The following is a 19,189-nucleotide window of genomic DNA, read 5'->3' as shown; positions in this document are numbered from 1 at the left end:
CACATGAATTTCATGACCCAATAGGAGGGTGTTCTTTGGCATAATGGGCTGCTGTGGCAGAGAAAGAGGAAGCGAGAGGAAATATAGGCCAAATATGTGGAAATGTGTATGTTGCCTCTTTGTTCTCATGATGCCAATTCATTTCCAGTGGGGGATTGGAATAATTGCTTAATGTGGGTGATTAAGGCGCCAAGTGCTGCCTCTGTCACCTACCACAGTGAAGACAACCCCACACCTGAGTGCAGCGCCCCAGCCTTTCCCAACTCCGCCCATTCCCACCTCACCAGAGCCCTCCCGGCTCTCTGGTATTGTGTAAAATGTATTCTCGGCTGGGAGGGGAGGCTGGGAGAGATGTGTTGCTCATGGCTCATCAAAGCCTTTCCACCCACAAGTACATCTTCTGCATTTATGGAAAGCTCTGCTTTTCAGCCCCTTTCCCAGTCACTTCCACATTAATTAGTAAGGGTATCATTTTATAAATTACAGCTTCGTATCAGAGGAAAGCAGAGTTTATCTTAATTCAGTCAGCTGTGTGAAATGCAGTACCCTAATTTTAGACCGCCAGCTCTGCAGATCCCCGCGGAGTAAGAGAATGACAGGTCTTCCAGAGAGAAGTCCCAGTGGGTGCCCTACAAGTCTCACTTCTGCCTCCAACAGCATCCCTGGTGGGGCTGCTGACGGGATCCCAGGACACTGAGTGGCATCTTTTCCACCATTAGCAATTCAGATTTGAATGGGAATCCTCCAAGGGGCACATGAAAGCAGCCCGGTTAGCTGTGGGGCTCCGAGAGGGCCCAGGCAGGAGGCTCTGGCACAGAGGAGGCTGACAGGGCCCGGGCTCTGGCACAGAGCACAAGTCTGGGGGGATGGTATTAAAGCCAGTGATAAACACTGGACAATCCCAGTCCAAAAGGGGAGCCTGATAGTCTTAACCATAACAGGGCGAGCAGGCATGGCTGCAGTTTAAGAGTCCCAATTGCTCCTGTCAGGAGCCCTGGGAGGAATGCCCCGGGGAGGGGAGCAGCGACAGGTGAAGTGAGTGTGGTTGTGGAGCAGCTCCCAGGTAAGAAGAGACCTGCAGGGCCACCAGAGTCCACAGGAAAGACGACAGGAGCGGGGTGGAGGGCAACAGAGGCAGAAGTGCGCACAGGAGGGAGGATCAGTCCGAACGCCCGCCCTTCCCCTGCCATCTCCCCACTCCCACGGACGTGCCTATATATACATCTCCTTATTCTCCTGCATTGCCCTTAATCGTCCTGAACTGAGTGGTGGGCACCGGCTACTTCCCACCGCCCACAGTCTGGTCTCATAGACTGAAGCCCGAACAGCAATGACTTGGGAATCTGGTCCCCGGAAGGATTAGTTTGCAATAGGTGGAAACACCCGGATCCCTCTGAAAGCCAGGGGCAGCCTTGGTAATTGCCCAAATGACCCATTAGCTGATCGTCTTGAGGAGTGGTGCTGAGACCTGGAGGACTCTGAGGTCGGGCCTGAATGGGCCCAGGCGTGGGGATTTCACAGCTTCCCCGTGACCAGGTGTGCCGCCAGGTTGAGACTGCCTATGAAGACATGCACACAGAATGCAAAACCAGACATCCTCACCACCTCTACCACTGCTGGTAGGTGACGCTTCCGGAATTCACAGCGCCTTCCAAGGGGCTGTGAGAACCCGAGCAGGCTCATCCCCTTGGAGAAGTGCCACCACCTTGGACAGAGAGGCCCACATCACTGCGGAAGAGCCGCTGGAATGGCAGCAGGTACTTGTCCTGCCTGCTGCCTGTGGTGACACCTGTGCCACATGGGATGTGGCCCGACGGCTCCAAGGGTTGGTGGGCACGCCTTGAACACTGCCCTCCACGCTGCCCATGCGCCTCTGGCACCCACTACACACTGGCGCCCGAGACACCAGGAGACTGGCTTCGAAGCAGCTCGTACTCTGGGGGCTGGAGTAAGGAAGCTCCTAGCTGTCAGTTAAACAAAAGACTAGTCCACAGCCCCCTTTGCAGCGTGTACTTTCGCTGTCATCCAACAGCCCATTACCATGTCACAGCACCGCACACCCTTCCATAGGTCACTTTGTTTAAAATGACACGGATAATGCACATGTCAGCAAGCTGACAGTCCTGGCCGTCCTTCAGAGATAAAAACCTCAGGGCGAGAGCCTGTTCTTATCTGGGGACACGCATTGGTCTATCATCCAAGTCAGGCAGAACATGATTTCTCCAGAGAGCACTTTTTTCATTTCCTGATTTTAAGGAAATCAAATAAGCACCATTTGTCTTCATCTGAATATGCTTGACCTGTTCAAATGATGATGTCTCGCATTTTATAACAGGCTACATATGCTGAATTCAAATTAACAACAGCACCGAACAAGAGCCTTCACATCCCTCTCGGAGGCTGGCAGCAGAGGAGGAGGGCGAGTCTGGGCTGATGGAAAGATCCCAGTAAACGCTAACTGCAGATGCTGAATAAAAGCAGCAAGCAGGTAGGAGGAGATGGAAAATGGGGCTCAGGGACGCCGGCTCCGCAGGACAGATCCAGAAACTGGGGAAGGGAAGGGAGGACCAGCAGTTCCTTTGGGTGCCAAGTAACAGATAAACCATAATATTCAGGTAACTTGTGGAAATACATAAAGTAGGAATAAAACTGGAAAGAAGTTGGGTTGGGGGATTTGAATACCTAGGAAGAAAGACCAAACAGACAAACCATCCCTTTGCTTCAGGCAGTAGGACGTTCACATTACCAGGCCGTGGTCCAGTCTTCTGAGAGCTCAACCCAGAGCTCCCGTTCCTCACCCACGCGGAACCGGATACACCGAGGCTGGTGGCCATCAGCCTCGAAACAGAGCGCACCTGCTGGAAGAACTGCCCTCCCACCTGGCCATCCACCTGATGGGAGAGTGCAGTTCCCCTCTGGCCGCCTCTGCTCACCCCTCGCCCCAGGATGACATTCCTAGAAACATTACCATTGACATCTCCATTGAGAAGGCCCATATGCACAGAGAAGCAGGAAGAAGCATATGGGCCAGTAAGATAAATGAAAACATGACATTATAAATACATACTAGCACATTTAATGTTCCAATCAAGGATTAAAAAAGAAAAATCAGATGGCTATGAAAATAAATCATTTCCTCTTTTGAAATCTTTTATAATGTGAAAACTTAGTGTCACATATATGCACTATTAAAGGACTTATTTAAAAAAAGTGGACCTCACAAATTAGTTGTTATCTCTTATCAAAGAAAACATCACTATGTGAATAACACCTGACTTTACAGAAGAGAAAGGCGCTGCCCCCATGAAGCTGGTACCACCCCACCCCCTGCAGCGTGTGTGGAAGAACCATGGTGTTCGGTGTCTATGTACTGTGCCCACAATTGGGGGCGGGGAGTCTTACCTTCTCTTCTTGGTCACTGTCGCTGTCGCACTGAAAAAGAAAACAAGAGAATGAGGGTTAGTGCAAAAATGGAGTAGGTTTTTGTCTTTAATACAGAAAACAAAAGCAAGACCAAGGAAGGCAAAAGGAACATGGTCTGAGCTGGGTGGAGATTCTTCGGCCCCAGTGCTGGTAAACGGGTAAGAAGCAGGATGCCGAGCAGCTGCCCGCTGTGTCCTCTGTGCCTGTGCTCTGTGGCTCTCCTGTGGGCAGTCTGGTGTATGCTCATCACCCCAGTAAGCCCTCCCCTGTTGCATGGCAGAGGGGATGCCCAGCGGGAGCCAAGCTGGCCACAGGGTTAAGGTGAATCAAGATCATTCAATGGGATTGAGAGCAAAATCAATTCTTTAATGGAGACCTTCTACCTTCTATTGTCAATGGCTGTCTCACCCCTGGTGCGTTTCTAGAAGAAAAGAGGTAAACCGCTGGGCACTGCCTTCTCTCATTTGGACTGGAAAGGAATAGAGCATAATGGGTGAGGCTCACCACTGGGAGGCTGCCTTTTCCAGAGAACAGAGGGAAGGTTCTCCATAAAATACGTGCTAAGGATAGAGGTCAGGGTACCAAATCAACAATATGGGCCAAAAAAAAAGTTTTAGGACAGTAGACTCATTTGCACCATGTCTAATCGATCCCATGTGCCAACTGTTGAGCTGGGTTTGGGATAACCAGGAATGATAATTAACTCAAAGGGAATAAAGAATACAATTTTTTTTTAAAAAAAACCAAGAATGTTCTGTTATCCAATATCTTGTTTTTTTTTTAAGGGACATGTTTTGTTAAAGTAAATGCACAGCAGATAAACAGTTCATTCACCCAAATGCCTTTGAGAAGCACGGCGGACGTTTAAAGAAGACCCAGGGCTGTCTGTCCCTAAGGTAGCTTTCAGTTTAGCTGTCCAGTCACGCACCGTGGAGTGACCAGGATATGTCCTGAGAAATATGCTGTTTAGTGATGCCATTGTTGTATGAACATCACACAGTGCGCTTACAGAAACCTGGATGGTAGAGCTTACTTCACACCGAGGCTACAGGTTCTAGCCTACTGTTCCCGGGCTACTGGCCTACACAGAATGCTTCTGTACAAAACAACATGAGGTTAAGTCAAGCGCAGGAGAGAAGGAGGCACTCAAGAGAGGCAGGAAACAAGAGCTGTATGAGGCTGTGGCTGGGATAACACTGCATACTGTTTTTCAGCAAACTTTTTTTTATAAGAGAAAGAATACACTCTGAAATAATAATGAAAAAGATAGGAAATACATCATCAACCCATAACACGGTCGTAATTATTGTCAAGCATTATGTACTGCACAGAATTACACTTCTATAGGACTGGCAGTGCAGTAGGCTTGTTTGCATAAGCATCTCCACAAAGACACCAGTAACGAGTGGCACCACGATGTTACAACAGCTGCAACGTCCCTTGGTGATAAAAATTTTTGAGCCCCACTACAATCTTGGGGGACCACCGTCATATGTGGTGGTTGACTGAAACACTGTTGCGGTGCATGACTGCAGAAATAGAGTTAGAACACAAACTCTGAGCAGGGGGTGCATGATCAGAGCTATGTTCTATTAAGATGACGCTTCCCACGGTGGAGGAGAGAGTGCACTGTGGGAGAAGCCGGGTCATGGGGACACCAGTTTGGCAGCCATCGCACTGTCTACACCAGCAGGGCGCGTGGTTTGAGAAAGAGATGAACAGATGGTAGAGCAATTCTGAAGGTAGAACCAACAGGACTTGATAACACATGGATATGGGAAGCAAGTCAGAGGGATGAGTTGAGGATGCTGCCAAGGAATTTTAGTGTGGCCACCTGGATGTGGGAGTTGATGCTGCTATGAACAGACACAGAAAATAAATTTGCTTATACAGCAGTCACTACTGGCTAGATACCCACAGCCATTCACAATCCCTTCTCTTAGTCTGTACCTTCTCCTGACATTTGGAAAATGAAAAAGCCAGATATTCTCTCTTTTCCAACTTTCCTTGCAGCTGAGGGTGGCCATAGATACATTTTTGGCTGAGACTTGAGGAAATGTCTTCTGACGGTTCTGGAAACATTTTCTCACCTCAAAAGAGAAAGAAAAGCAGAAGCACTTGCCTCTTGCCTTTGAACATGACTGCCTGAGAAAGTGATGTCTGGATCTGGGGCAGCCATCTTGCAGATATGAGGCAAAAGAGCCAAGTACAAAAACAAGATGATGGGGCCAAAGGAAGAAAAACCCTGGCACAATTGAGCCACCTGAACCACCCTCAGAGCGGCCCACCTCTGGACTTGTTTGTTCAGATAACAGTTACAGTACTGAAGCCACAATTGAAAATAACCCTCACCCCATCCAAAGGGACATGTTGGTATTATAAGACACACTGTGGGGACTGCTTCCTCTTCCCAGCCTCAGCTGTCCGTGCTACCAGCACTTAGGGGCTCACTTCACAGCCGTGCGGACTGGAGGGCTGTCACATTTTCTTTCCACTGGACCCTCGCTGCCATAGGCTTACCCGAGTTCTAGTGACAGCGCTGTAACCAAGTACATCTGGATCATTTTCAACCAAGCTTTCAACCTCAGATGGTCTAAGCTAACTCTCTTGCCTGATGAGTGGATTTCTCTATTGTAAAAAGTCAAATGAGCTGAGAAAGAAAATGGTGACATGGCGACTTTGAAGGCCTAGAACAGTGGTTCTCAACCTTCCTAATGCTGTGACCCTTTAATTCAGTTCCTCATGTTGTGGTGACCCCCAACCATAAAATTATTTTTGTTGCTACTTCATAACTGTAACTTTGCTACTGTTTTGAATCGTAATGTAAGTATCTGATACGCAGGATGTATTTTCATTGTTACAAACTGAACATAATTAAAGCATAGTGATTAATCACAAAAACAATATGTAATTATATATGTGTTTTCCAATGGTTTTAGGCGACCCCTGTGAAAGGGTCGTTCGACCCCCAAAGGGGTCGCGACCCACAGGTTGAGAACCGCTGGCCTAGAACAACAGACAGCTGAGGAACAGTTCTCCTGATGGTGTGCTTTCCCCATTGCCTTTAATTAAGCCTTCCTTGAGGTTCCCAAGTTCTGGGCACATTTTTAAGGGTGACAAAGCATGATTGGGGGGGGGGGTGGAGATGGAAGAGGGACAAGGATTAGGCCAGGCAGGCTCATTTTCCCAGCTGTTCACAGCCACCTTGTGAGGTAAGCAATGACCGCTGACGGCTGGAACACAGAGGGAATGGGGAGGTCGGGAAAGAACCTCCAGTGTCCACACCGCCCCCCATCCTAACAGCAGTGTGTCCCTGGGAATGGGTACTTCTATCAAAGTGTTAAGCTTCCTGCTTTCCAACGGTCCAGTTCTAATTTCAAGGTCCACTTAATTCCGCATCAAGTAATTACTGATATACCCAGAAGCACCTTGTCTCCAGAGCTAAGCATATGGTGGGGAGCTGAGACCTACTGGTATCCATTATGGAAGCAGCACGGATGCCAAGCCGATTAAAAACGCTCAGGCTCCCCACGCAACACGCGGGTGAGTGACAGCTCCTCGACAAGGCCAGTCGCAGAGTCTGCCAAAACAGTCTCTGCTGCGCGGGGGCCCACATGGTGCGCTGAGAAAACAGTTCCATTTCTGGTATTAAATTCCCACACTGACCCGGGGACTTTGCCGTGAGCTCAGCAGGAGCGCGCCATCCAATTTACAGCCTCGCTCTCTGGAGCCTCGAGTGCCAGCCCCTGGCAGAGACGAATGATGGTCAACCCCTCCAGCTCATAAATTATGCAAAAGCAATAAATGCACTCAGCAAACAGCGCCTAACGTTTGCCTAGCCTGGCTCCTAACACACTCTGTAAAAAGCCAGAAGCTCGGCACATACAAGAGGTCTATTCCACTCATAAAGGGGGTTTGTTGACAACTCCAGACGGAAAGCCAGCCATGAGCCTAAGGAGTCTTTCTGCTTCGCTGGCAGCGGTTTATGGGCCTGCTTTATGAAAAAGGGAGGCTGTTTTATAGAGTCAGTGTGGGGAGAATTCATGGTCTCAAATTCACATTTAATACACTGTGCAGCTTTCATACCCTAAGTTCCATACTTGGTGGATTTTCGGCCAAATGATTCTTGGTCTTGAAAGGTTAAAAGAAGAAGTGTCTGCTCCCCAATCCCTAGGTACCCACTCCAATTTATCAGAGTTCACACTGAGCCACCTCCTCATTCAGGTGTATGTTCTGCATGAGGCTGGGAAATGGAAAAGGCATGTCAAATGCAGAAACGGGGTCCCAGCTGGTTTGGCCAGTCTAAACATTTTGACATCGAGGTCCTGCACTGGTTTATTAGCAAACAGGTTGCACACTAACGACCAGCTCGAGGTGACAGCGGACTCTCCATGACTAGATTTCAAAGTCCTTTGTGCAAAGCTGAAAATATTTTCCTGCATTTTAAAAGCAAGCAGTGAAAAGGAACAACCAGCCCTTATACTAACCCACCCGGGGAAGAATTCTTGGTCACTCAGTCTTCAGACAAAGATACCACCCAAACCCACCACAGACAAAAGAGGGAAATGAGGTATGGGATCCAAACCACGTGCCTCAAATGCAGAATTAGAAAGGGACTAGTTCCTCACCTGACTACATGCAGACATTCCAACACATCACCATGCACTTCATCGTCCCCTTCCTCCCGCCAGCTTCACAAATTAGACCTGAACCTTCGGAGGCACCTCCTTCCTCTCCCAGACATGTCACATCCCCCTTAAACTCTTCAATCAACCAATAAACCAACTAACCCACCCACTTACCTAATAGTTTTTCCTTTAAAAAATTAATGCATATTTATTGACTACATTTTAAAAAGTCACCCACCAATCTGCCATCCAGAGACACTGTCAACCTATTTGTACAATTCTTTCTAGTCTTCTCCATCCTTTCCCTTCTTCACGCACACACATTTTAGGAAATGAAATCCTAATATTTTGTAACCTGTTTTGTTTTTGCATAATATGCCAAATACTTTAGTTTCATGAGTAACATTGACCCAGTACCATCACTTATAAAAAAGGCTGCACTGTAATCCACTGTTTGACTTGTAAATAACAGCTAAAAAGTTCCCTAGTGCTGGATATTTTCATTGTTTCAATTGAACATCCGAGATTTTCCCCTTGTACACGTTTGCCAATATTGTTTTTTCCTTGTATCTTTTCATGGCCCTTCCCGTTCTGCATATTCTTTAATGCCTTGTCTCCCCAGAGCAGCACCTGCAGTTCCACTGTTTCTAGATGGCTTCCAGGGGAGTCCTTGAAGAGTCCCTAGGTTCCATCTACCATTTCTATGTTGAGACTAAAAATCTCTATGCTCACCATTTGCCAGCTCCATGGCTTTGGTAAAGTCTATACATCTCAGTTTCCTTAGCTGTAAATGTGGGTGATAATGCCATTTCCCTCCTAAGAACATGAGAATAAAATGAGATAATATGTGTAAACAACTTAGACAATGCATGGCTCAGGGTACGTGCAGACAATAACTGTTAACTATTATCAACTCGTTTCTCTGTGCTAATCCCCTCCCACTCAAGCCCTATGAACACCTCAGACTCAAGCATCCCTCTAAATCTAGGCCCACCATCCTTTGCTTACCCAACCTGTCCCTCTCCCATGCTGTTCCCACCATCCTTGAGCAGACCTACCTTCCTTTCTCACCCAACATTATCTACTCTGCCTTTTAAACCCTCTCCATCTCCACGGGCATGGACACTGCACTTTAGTGCAGGCACTCACTTCATCATTACAAGAGGCTAATGATGCTTCCCCGGACCCACTGTCTCTTCTTTTTCTGATCCAAGTCCTTACTGGCCACCATGGACTTGCTCAGTTTCAATGTGATCATGACATTTCCAACTTCCCCACCCTAACTTCTAGCCATGCCTTCCGCACAGTGCTCCTCAGCCTTTCTGTGGAGATGGGCCGTTTGTTTTTGTTTTGTTTTCCAATACATTGTGACCAATAATTTTATAATATACAGTTAAAAAACAAATTGCTAGAAAAATGAAAAAGATATAAACTATGTTATTTGATTTAAAAGATGTAAAATTACTCTATTGAATTGTTATAAAAGCTTTCAAATTTTTAGTCTCAACTACCTTACTAACCTCATATCAGACTAGTTACAACCAGCTGATGGATGGGCCTCGGTCTGTGTCCATACTGTTGAATAGCGAAATTCCAACATACCCCTTGCTCTAGCCACACCTGTGGGACTTGGTCACACCCTCAGCCTTTAACGATTCCCTCTGCTTGGCATTCTATTCCATCAAGTTTCTACCTAAAAACCTTTTTTTAAAAATATATTTTATTTTTTACAGAGAAGAAGGAGAGGAATTAGAGAGTTAGAAACATCGATCAGCTGCCTCCTGCACACCTCCTACTGGGCATGTGCCCGCAACCAAGGTAAATGCCCTTGACCGGAATCGAACCCGGGACCTCTTGGTCTGCAGGCCGACACTCTATCCACTGAGCCAAACCCGTCAGGGCCTAAAAACCTTTCATGTGTCTCTAAAACCACAGTGACTGTTCCAATACTCTTCTTAGAAGAATTCTTAGAATTCTAATGCTTTTTATGATTAATTGCTTCTGTCTCCATCCCTCACAAAACTGTATTTCACTGTTTGCCTCACGTCTTCCTCACCAGAGAGTGATCCCACCCAGGGAAGGGCAGCGCCTTCCTCATCTTTGCATCTCCAGGCCGTGGGACATGGCAGGGCTCAGTCATACTGACACATTTATCCCGTTCTTCTTTGGAATTGTTCCAAGTGTGGTTGATTCCACCCAACACAAGCAAACTATGATTTAAAAGACAAGTAATTCCAAAGGAAGAAGGCACAGGAAACACGGACTAACTTGACTGCTTAATACAATGGGATGTATGTTTGAACACACTGGGCAGCGTTAGAATTGTCAGAAGAGCTGAGAGTTGGGGCTCAGAAGAAAATATCTTCTATTATGTGATTATGACTTTATTGTATGTCCTCAAAAGCAAACATTTCTCATTTCCATTTAGGAATCGCAATACCTGTGTTTTAAGACTCTGATCCAAATTGAAGCAAGTCAAGGTCTGCGATACCTCCCTGCCTCATTCAGAATGAGGGAACGAAATGGAATTCTAGGGACCTTGTGATGGAATGCATTCTTAAGCAGAAAGTGGCAATCATTGAATATATCACATGCAATGACATTGAGGAGGGCATTGCTCTCTATTCTGCTCAATGGACCTTGCTGGAGCAGTTATTTCGTATCTCAAATCCATTTATCACTGCCACCAAAGATGTCAGGGCTGAACACCATTGCTGAATAAAGTTATTTTATTCTCCTTTCTGCCTAAAGGAAATGAGAGGAAAATGAGGGAGAACCCCAACTTGTAAACCACTGTGTCTAACATCAGGTACAATTTAACTTTGCCAGTGACAAAACAAATCGGTTCCCCTTTGGGGCAGGTGGTTTATCTAAGCCTGTAAAGACATCCCTCACCTAAAAGCAATTTCAGAAGAAGCCACCTGCAGAAAACATGACACTTATTTTCTTATTTAAAGAAGTGAGGTGGTGGCACAGTGACTAAAAACATGTCCACTATCATCTTCCCACCTGCCCAGGTCCTTGTACATGCAAAACGGGCAGCCGCTAGCTGTTGTCTGTCCCTGTTACCTCACAGAGCCCTCATTTCCATGGCTTACAGTCTTTTTACAGGCTTGGACTTTAAGTGAAATTTAAAGCTCTTGGGGCCCTAGAAATAAAAGGTTTAATCCTGAAGATTTGAGGTAGTCTTCCTGATTACAAAATGATGCCATTGGTTCCTCCTCCCCTCTAGTGCTACAATAACTATGTCTGATCAAATGAAATCACCCCCCCAAAATGAAAGCCTAATAGAAAAATTGGTATGCCAAACATAGCGTAAAATATAAGAACAAAGTTTCTGACAGTTACAAAATGAGCACACTTGAAAATCATATAAGGTCCAGCAATATGCAGCAGTTGAGATATAAATGAAAGTAAGCTTTCAGAAGCTTCTGGAATTTTGTATTGGTGAAGTGCGATTCCCCGCATGGGGAGCCTGCAGAATTGGGCAATTTTGCAAGTTCTCAGCTTGTACTGGCTAGAGTTCAAATGCCCGATGTGATTTGAGGGGCTAGGGGAACACTTCTTATTCTCCCTCTAGGGTCTCTTTGATGATCACACAATTTCATTCAATACTAGTAAATAATTTTAAAATGCCTACTATGCTGGTTCATTTTGACTACTGATTAGAAGTGTAAATATACTGACAAATCATTTTGTTCAAACCTGAAGTTCTAAAGCTCACAAATTTATCATCAATATTTTTTTCTTTTTGTCACTTTGAAATCCAGGTGTATTTCATAAAATACTCTGTATGCTGTAAATTTCCACTTAGCTCATTAAAATATTGTGGGGTTTTTGGAAGTAGGAAAATAAGTGGATATTTCACAAATATTTGGAGAGTTCAGCATTTTCTTGCCTTAGAAGAAAGGAAGTCGCATTTTGCCAAGTATAAGCATACATAAAACCAAAGACGAAATTTACTTAAAACCCAGAGCCCACAAAGCCCAGTGGTTGGCAAAATGAGAAAAATGAATTTCTTGTCCAAAGGTAAAAAAACTCAGTCTAGGGCTGGGTGCTTTGTAAAAGATCTCTTTTAAGCTTAAGCACCAGATCCTTTGCCTCTTTGTCATTGATTTACCGATTCTAAGTCATCAATAGCATTAATCCGTGCCTGCCTAGGGACCTATTACAGATGACTTTGAAGATGGTGTAAAGCAAGAATGTATTATGAGTCCACAGTGTTAGTAGCAGGGAGACCTATTCTTCTGTGTTCTTTGGCGGTATTCTATGTGACCCTGGAGTGCTGCACTCTTCCCTTTCCTGATCAGTCTCTGGTTTCCTTGGGTGGGGCTGGAGCCCCCTAGGTTTGCTTCAACTAAAGCTCGGTTCTTTCAGAGTCCTGTGCTAGCTAATAAAACCCAAATCTGCTGATAAGCAAAAAGGAGAAGTATGTTACGGGTTAAAATAATACAAGAGTCTATTTTTTCCGCTGTGTTGTGATCCATAGAAATCACCCTGAGCCTTTTCCCTTTCTTCTCTGCCTGGGAAGCCAATTGCTTTGATTGCAGTGATATGAGCTAGCTAAAATGACTTGCCCTTGCTTGTGAGGCAAATGGAACATGCTAATAGAACTTATCGCATTACCCGATGCAAAAGTGCCATAGCTCATTACTTTAAGATAAAAGGATATCATTGCAGACGGCAAGCAGAATTGACTTTCTGAGGCCGACTTGATGATGATTTAATCAACTGCTCTCTTTCACTTCTCATCTCTGCGCCTGTCGGTTTCACAGGTGCCGTTAAATGAGACACTCAGAAAGTGAGCGGAGGGAAAGAAATTGCTGTCATTACTTTTCAAGAAAGGAGGTATGCAAATTTTCGACAGAAAGATTGCGTTCATAATGGGCCTGGTAAAATACAAGGATCATGCTTGACAGGTGAGGGCAAGCCATTTGTATGTCCTTAAAGTAGAGCAACCGTTCGTTTAGAAATGCGCTCCGTAAAAGAAACTACAAATGAGAGGTCTGGCGGGGCTGGGGGGAGAGGCAGGCCAAAGCGCACAGGGTTGGTCCAAGCTGGTCTGAGCTTTAGCGAGGAGGACGGTGCTTGAAGTCAAATCCTGGCTCTGCCACATGTGAGCTATAGGACCTCTGGCAAGTATCTTAACCTCTCGGTGCCTCAGTTTCATCACCTATCAAATGGGGCTATTGACAGTATTTACCTCCCCGGCTGTCGAGAGCACTCACTGAGTTAATAAACACATAATAATAATAATTTAATATATAAATTAACACGAAAGGGTAAGGAACAGTGCCTGACACATAAAAAGCACTCTGTAGGTATTAAAAAGCATTCATTCATTCATTCTTTAACAAAGAGCATCTTTTTTTTTTTTAAGAGTACATATGCCAGGTGTTGGAAATCTAGTTTAGATAGAGTACAATTCTTCATTGATTTCACTTATGTAAGTCTTGCTCCCCCAGCAGATGGTGAGCTCCTCGAGAGAGCAGTTTGGAATCATCACAGGCCCCAGGGCAGTTTTAGGACCCTAAACCATGCCCGATAACAATTTGATGATTTATGGATTCCTCCTCCCTCCTCTTCATTTCATATTTCTGAAACTGTGCAGGACGCTCAAGCCCTTGGAGGAGTCTCCTCCTGAGGCAGGAAATGTCTGTCATTAGCTGGAACCTCAGGCGCTCGCCATGTGTCCTGCGAAGCCTGGAGAAGAATGGGGTGCAGCCGGGAAGAACAGACAGTTGGCTTGAATCCCCTTCAGAAAGCAGAATGAATCTGAATAGATTAAATGATCAGGGTAGTATGAACAGAGGTGTTTTTCATCCACTTTGCCTTCAATAGGTAATTGTTCTATTTTCTCCAATACTCAAAGTGAAAGCATCTTTCTTAAAGTGCCTGTAGCTCCGAGTTCTTTTTCCCCAGGTAATGAAGCTCCTGCAAGCCATGCTCCCTTCCAGCCTGTTGTGAAGCACTGCTAAGCTGCACCTACACGGCTCAACTCCCTGCCAAAGGGACAATGTCCACCGAAGGCAAAAGGAGGAAGAGGAGGGTCCAGGCAGCAGAGCAGCTTTGAGCTGTCTCTTTCGGAAGAGCCTGGCTCCTGAACTGCATTTCACTGCAGCATGGCTCTTCCAGGGGAGAAATTCTCCATAGGAGCCATCTTAGAGCATCTCCCCTACAAATGCCAGCCAGCAGCTACTGGTTATTGAAAAAGAATGCCCTGACAGCAGCCTGGAGGGAAACGTTACAAGCTCTCCATTCTCAAGAAGTTAATTTAAGGCTTCCACCGGCAGAGGCAGCACTTGAACCCAGTTCTATTCATGTTCTCAGCCTTGGACTTCATGTTCTCTGCAAGTACAATATACCACCCCACTCCCTCTCATGCACTATCCAAAGGAACTACCTGAAAAACATCTTGTGGGTTGACTGTTTGGCAAAGGGTAAGCCAAGCTGAAACGGAACGGAGGGAGCAGAGGCCGTGGGCAGCAGAGAAGGCAGCCGTCGGCCACATTTCCACTCCATCCTGGGCAGCTCTCCCTCCGGAGGAGGCCCAGCACAGTGCCCGGCTCAGGGACTTGCTCATTCAATCTGCGGCTGGCCCAGGTTCAAATTCTGACCCCTCCACTTAGCAGCTGTGCAGTCTTGGGAAAGGTACTTAACACCTGGGAGCCTACCCCCTTTTTTTTTTTTTTTTAATTCTCACCTCAGTATATATTTTCATTGATTTTTAGAGAGAGAGGAGGTGAGGCAGGGAGGGAGGGAGAGAGATATCAATGTGAGAGAAAAACATTGATGGATTGCCTCCAGTATGTGCCCTGACTGGAGATAGAACCCGCCTTTTGATGTACAGGACAACACTCCAACCAACTGAACCCACTGGGGCTGGAGCCTACCTTTTTTTTTTCTTAATTGTAAGAGGGGGTGATACATGCCCCACAGGATTTTTTTGTGAGAATTAAAATTTCACAGTTCAAGCATGTGAAAGCACAGAAAGAAAGACTCAATAGCTTTATTCTTCCAAGTCTTTATAAAAGCTATGTTATATCAAACTCAGAAATGAGGTAACATAACAGTTATTTAAATGTTGGGTTTCCATTTTTTTGGGGGGTGGTGGTGGTCATTTTATTGCCAGAGGGGAAATCATATTCTGCAAGGATTTCTGCTTGGGCGGTGTCTGAAGACATGATACTATGCTATCCAAAAACAACAACCAAACAAACAGAAACTACCGTTCTCTCTGAAGCAGAGAACAATAGGAGTCTTCTGGTAATACATGGGCTTATTTCACTGATCAAATACCAAGAAGGCAAGTCACTTTATTTGTATTTATTTATTTTTATACTTCTTATTGTTGATAGTATTAGGGGGGAAGGGGAGATATCTATAAGGCAAGACCCTTTAGAATTCAAGTTTCTAAGCATTCCTTTACGTTCTTGATGAGAAAAAAGAACTGGTGGATACAATTTGGATTTATGCTTCAGTCTAATAGTAGTCAGTAATCTGTGTATAGGGACTCATATAAAATGCATAGATATAAGATATGGGGTCTAAACTTGTAGGTTATGTATAGTGCAATAATGACGTGGGCTTTGACGTTATTAAGATGTTCACTCAAATTAAAATTGGCAGAATAAATAGACAGACAAGATAGATATAAAAAAACACACCAGGTGATTATTAGTACAACTAGGAAGCCAGCCATTTTGAAGTTTGTCCAGAGATTCTCACCGGTCCGAATAAGGAGCTCTTTGGACAGCCCTGTGCACAAGGTTCATTTATACGAAAGGCCTACTTACGGATGGATCTAACAAAATTAACCAACAGAGTAACCTTGGGAAGAGATAAAACTTCCTAGAGCATTAACGTAGGTACCTGCAAAGCGGGGGATTAGTTGAGAGACTATAGCTAACGTGTTTGGCACTCAGTAGGCATTCAGCAATTCAACCACTTCTATCCTCAGGGACACCCAGGGATGTCTGTTCCCTCTTTCGCATGGAAGGAAGCTTTCTCTGGCTTTCCTCGCCATCCTTCACCTATTGGTTTCCAGCATCTTCAACACTGTGGTCAGTTTCCCCAAACATAGCTCAGAGTTTGTAAGTTACATTAGCAGAATATCCGATGGAAGGTGTCATAGAAAGTGTGTAGCTGAGATAAAGAACTAGACAGTGGTTAGTGGAGTGCATGCTAAGGTGTGTGAATGTGGTGGCTGTCTTAATGCAGCCATGAGAAATACATGGAAACAACCTCAAGGTAAAAGTAAATCCTAAGACGGTAATGCCATATTCTTGAAGAAATCTGATCATAACGATATTCTTTTCAGAAAATTAGGAAACTCAAACTCCAAATATACTATTTTTTCTTACATTGGACTCACCCTTAGGCCAACAAAAGCAACTGGAAAGGGATGGGAAAAGGGAAAATGGTGCTCTCATATTGCTGAAACATAATGGCCACCTATCAACGTCTCACAACCAGATTGCTTGCTTTGTTTTTAAAATGCAAGGGAGTGAAAAGCACAGCTAAAGGAACAGAAATAGGGCCTGAGACAAACTGATCTACAATTATTAGAAGGTGGTTCGAGAGGATCCAAAGACATGCCAGACTGGTTCCCCCGCGCCCCCCCCCCCACTCCTTTATTAGGTGCTTTACTATTGCCCTTCTTAGAATTCAGACTCATAACTGGGATTTTAAATTGTACCTAACAACAGTCTTTATTGTAGGATGGCTTGAAAAGCTAGTCTTCTGAATCATAAACAAGGAAGGGTAGGATTACTATAAATTGTCTGCAAGAAAATACAAATTGCCAAGATAAAAACACCCACTGGCCTGCCAGTCTCACGTTTCCTGTTTTGACATACTATATGCAGTAATTTGGTATCCACAATCTCTTATTAGAAAATGAATGTGCCATTTTTCTGAATGCTGCAATTACAATAATTGAATTTAAAATGGGGATTGAGTTTCTCTATTTGGAGGAAAAGAATAATTGTGCATTTCTGATTAAAATCAAGGGGGTTGAATGGCGGTTGTACAAATTCCAGCTCCAGGCTCCCTGCGAAACTCCTCCTCAGGCCAGAGGAGAGAAACATTCGACAGAGAAGCAGACCAGCCCCTCGGCAGCAGGCACTGTCTCTGGCCTCATTTGCTTTGTCTCCTGGCCTTCAGTCACGACACCCCCATGACAGAGGCAGTCAGAACACCATGGCATTGTTACATTTTAAATGGCAGCCCTGCTGGAGCTCCCCACTGTGTCAAAAATTAAGAGTTAAAATGCAAGGAAAACAAACATCTCTTTGTGTCAAAAACGCCTGTCCCCTTCCAGCCTGCCAACATTCGGAGCACAGCCTCTCTCCTCTGGATGGGGGTGTGTGTGATGGCAGAGGGAGGGGTGGTAAGAAGAGAACTCAGGCTTTTTTCTAAAGGGCTCTGCTTCTTTTGTTTTAGCAAAACATTGTATGACAAGCCACCTCTTAAGGTTCAGATGTAAGAATGAAAAAGGAATGGAAGAAGAGATCTTGCCCTTTTGTTGGTCTTTTTATTTTATTTTTCATGGCCCCATTGTCTTCTAAACCCCCATTTCTCCTAATGTGAAGGTGAAATTTAGTCTCACAAGTCCTTCCAAATGTTCCTTAAAGTAGAGCTTCCTAAAGAAAGAGAAAAATGTTCCAGCACTAAGTGAGCCATGGGTTGTCTATACTGCTTGCTATTTTCTATTTCATAGCTTTATTGAGATATAACTGATGCGAACAGACTGCCCATATTTAAAGGGCACTATTTAATCCATTTTCTCATATATCCACCATGAAGCCATCACCACGATCAAGATGGGGGTGCACACATCCACCTCCCCCAAGTTTCCTTGTGTTTTGTTCATCCCCAGCTCCTCTCCCTGCCCAACCACTGATTTGCTTCCTGTCACTATAGATTCATTTGTATATTTTCTAGAGCTTTATGTAAATGGAATCACACAGTATGCACTCGTTCTGCCTGGTTTCTATCACTCACTGCTTACTATTTGGACGCCCAATGAAATGGCAGCCTCCTAGCTCCAGCGCGCAAGGCGGCCCCCTGAGGCTGCGTGACCAGGGTTGACTGTCATCCCCCGGGAATAGGACCGATTACTTGGTCTTACTTTATTCTTCGGCTTTACTACGTACTTCAGTAATCAATAAACACTTCTGTGGCAGAAGGTTTATTTTACCCTATAAATCCAAGGAGCAGAGATGATATTAAGACATCAGTATGGATGGGCTCTGCTGCTCTGTAACACTATGAGAACGCAAGCAACAGATTTAAATCTAAGGAGGTTACAGAGCAGTCACAGCTCCTGGCTGGATGGCAGGGCTCGTAAAAGACTCAGGCAAGATCTACAGCAATGCACTGCGAACCAATGGGACTCAGCAGAACCCAATCTGAACAAGCAGGCTGGTCGGGAAAGAATTATAAGCCCTGGCTTGAGTGGAATGTAAAGAGCCCCTCTCAGAAATCCAAACTATTTCTTAACCAATGAAAAGGTAGGGAGCAAATACCGATGACAAGCTGACGGTGCAGAAAACCAGGCTCTGGATGCGGAAGAAGCCTACTTGATGGTAACCTAGGAATCCCAGGAGGCTCTTAGTCCTTTCCCCTGCAGCCCTGGCCCATGGCTCCGGTAATGATCACGGAGCACCTTGTCTCCAGCTAGCCCTGCAGACTCATCCTTCCTTCCTAATGCAGACGGTCAATTCAGGGGAGAGGAAATAGATGGCTAATAAACACAGGAAAAATTCAACTGCACCAATAATCAAAGATATGCAAATTAAAAAGAGCTTATTTCTTTTTCATCTATAAAAAAGAAAAACAATGTAAGTGCTGATGCTGACACACAGTGTTGGCCAGGCTGTGGTGGGGCAGACAATCGCCCACTTCTGAAGGGATGTTGACTTTCTATCTGAAGGATAATCCTGTGACATGCACCAAGCCTTACCTCTTCAGATCAACTCTTTCTGTCAAGAAGAATTTGTTCACAATTTTGTTTATGAATTCATCACGCAGTTAGGAAACAACCTAATAATATACTTATATCCCCGTTTTTAACCTTACAACACCTCTCCACCGTCTCCCCACTGTGCTGTATACCTTTTAGCATTCCAGTTTTA

The 19,189-nt window shown here is 45.1% G+C and overlaps 1 protein-coding gene across 6 annotated transcripts in view; it reads right to left on the bottom strand.

Annotated features, from left to right (window-relative positions):
• AUTS2 (activator of transcription and developmental regulator AUTS2) overlaps nucleotides 1-19,189 on the bottom strand; it is a 1,132,479-nt gene that overhangs the window by 314,041 nt on the left and 799,249 nt on the right. For all 6 annotated transcript variants that reach the window (XM_036310217.1, XM_036310212.1, XM_036310213.1 and 3 more), the window contains exon 5: nucleotides 3,403-3,432. In XM_036310217.1, the coding sequence (XP_036166110.1) occupies nucleotides 3,403-3,432 (30 nt within the window). The remainder of the gene's footprint in view (nucleotides 1-3,402; nucleotides 3,433-19,189) is intronic.

The sequence above is a fragment of the Myotis myotis genome, unplaced genomic scaffold (assembly GCF_014108235.1).
Source record: "Myotis myotis isolate mMyoMyo1 unplaced genomic scaffold, mMyoMyo1.p scaffold_m19_p_5, whole genome shotgun sequence".
In the NCBI taxonomy this organism is placed as follows: Eukaryota; Metazoa; Chordata; class Mammalia; order Chiroptera; family Vespertilionidae; genus Myotis; species Myotis myotis.
Note: the sequence above shows the minus strand (reverse complement) of the source record. Positions and strands in the feature narration are given on the sequence as shown.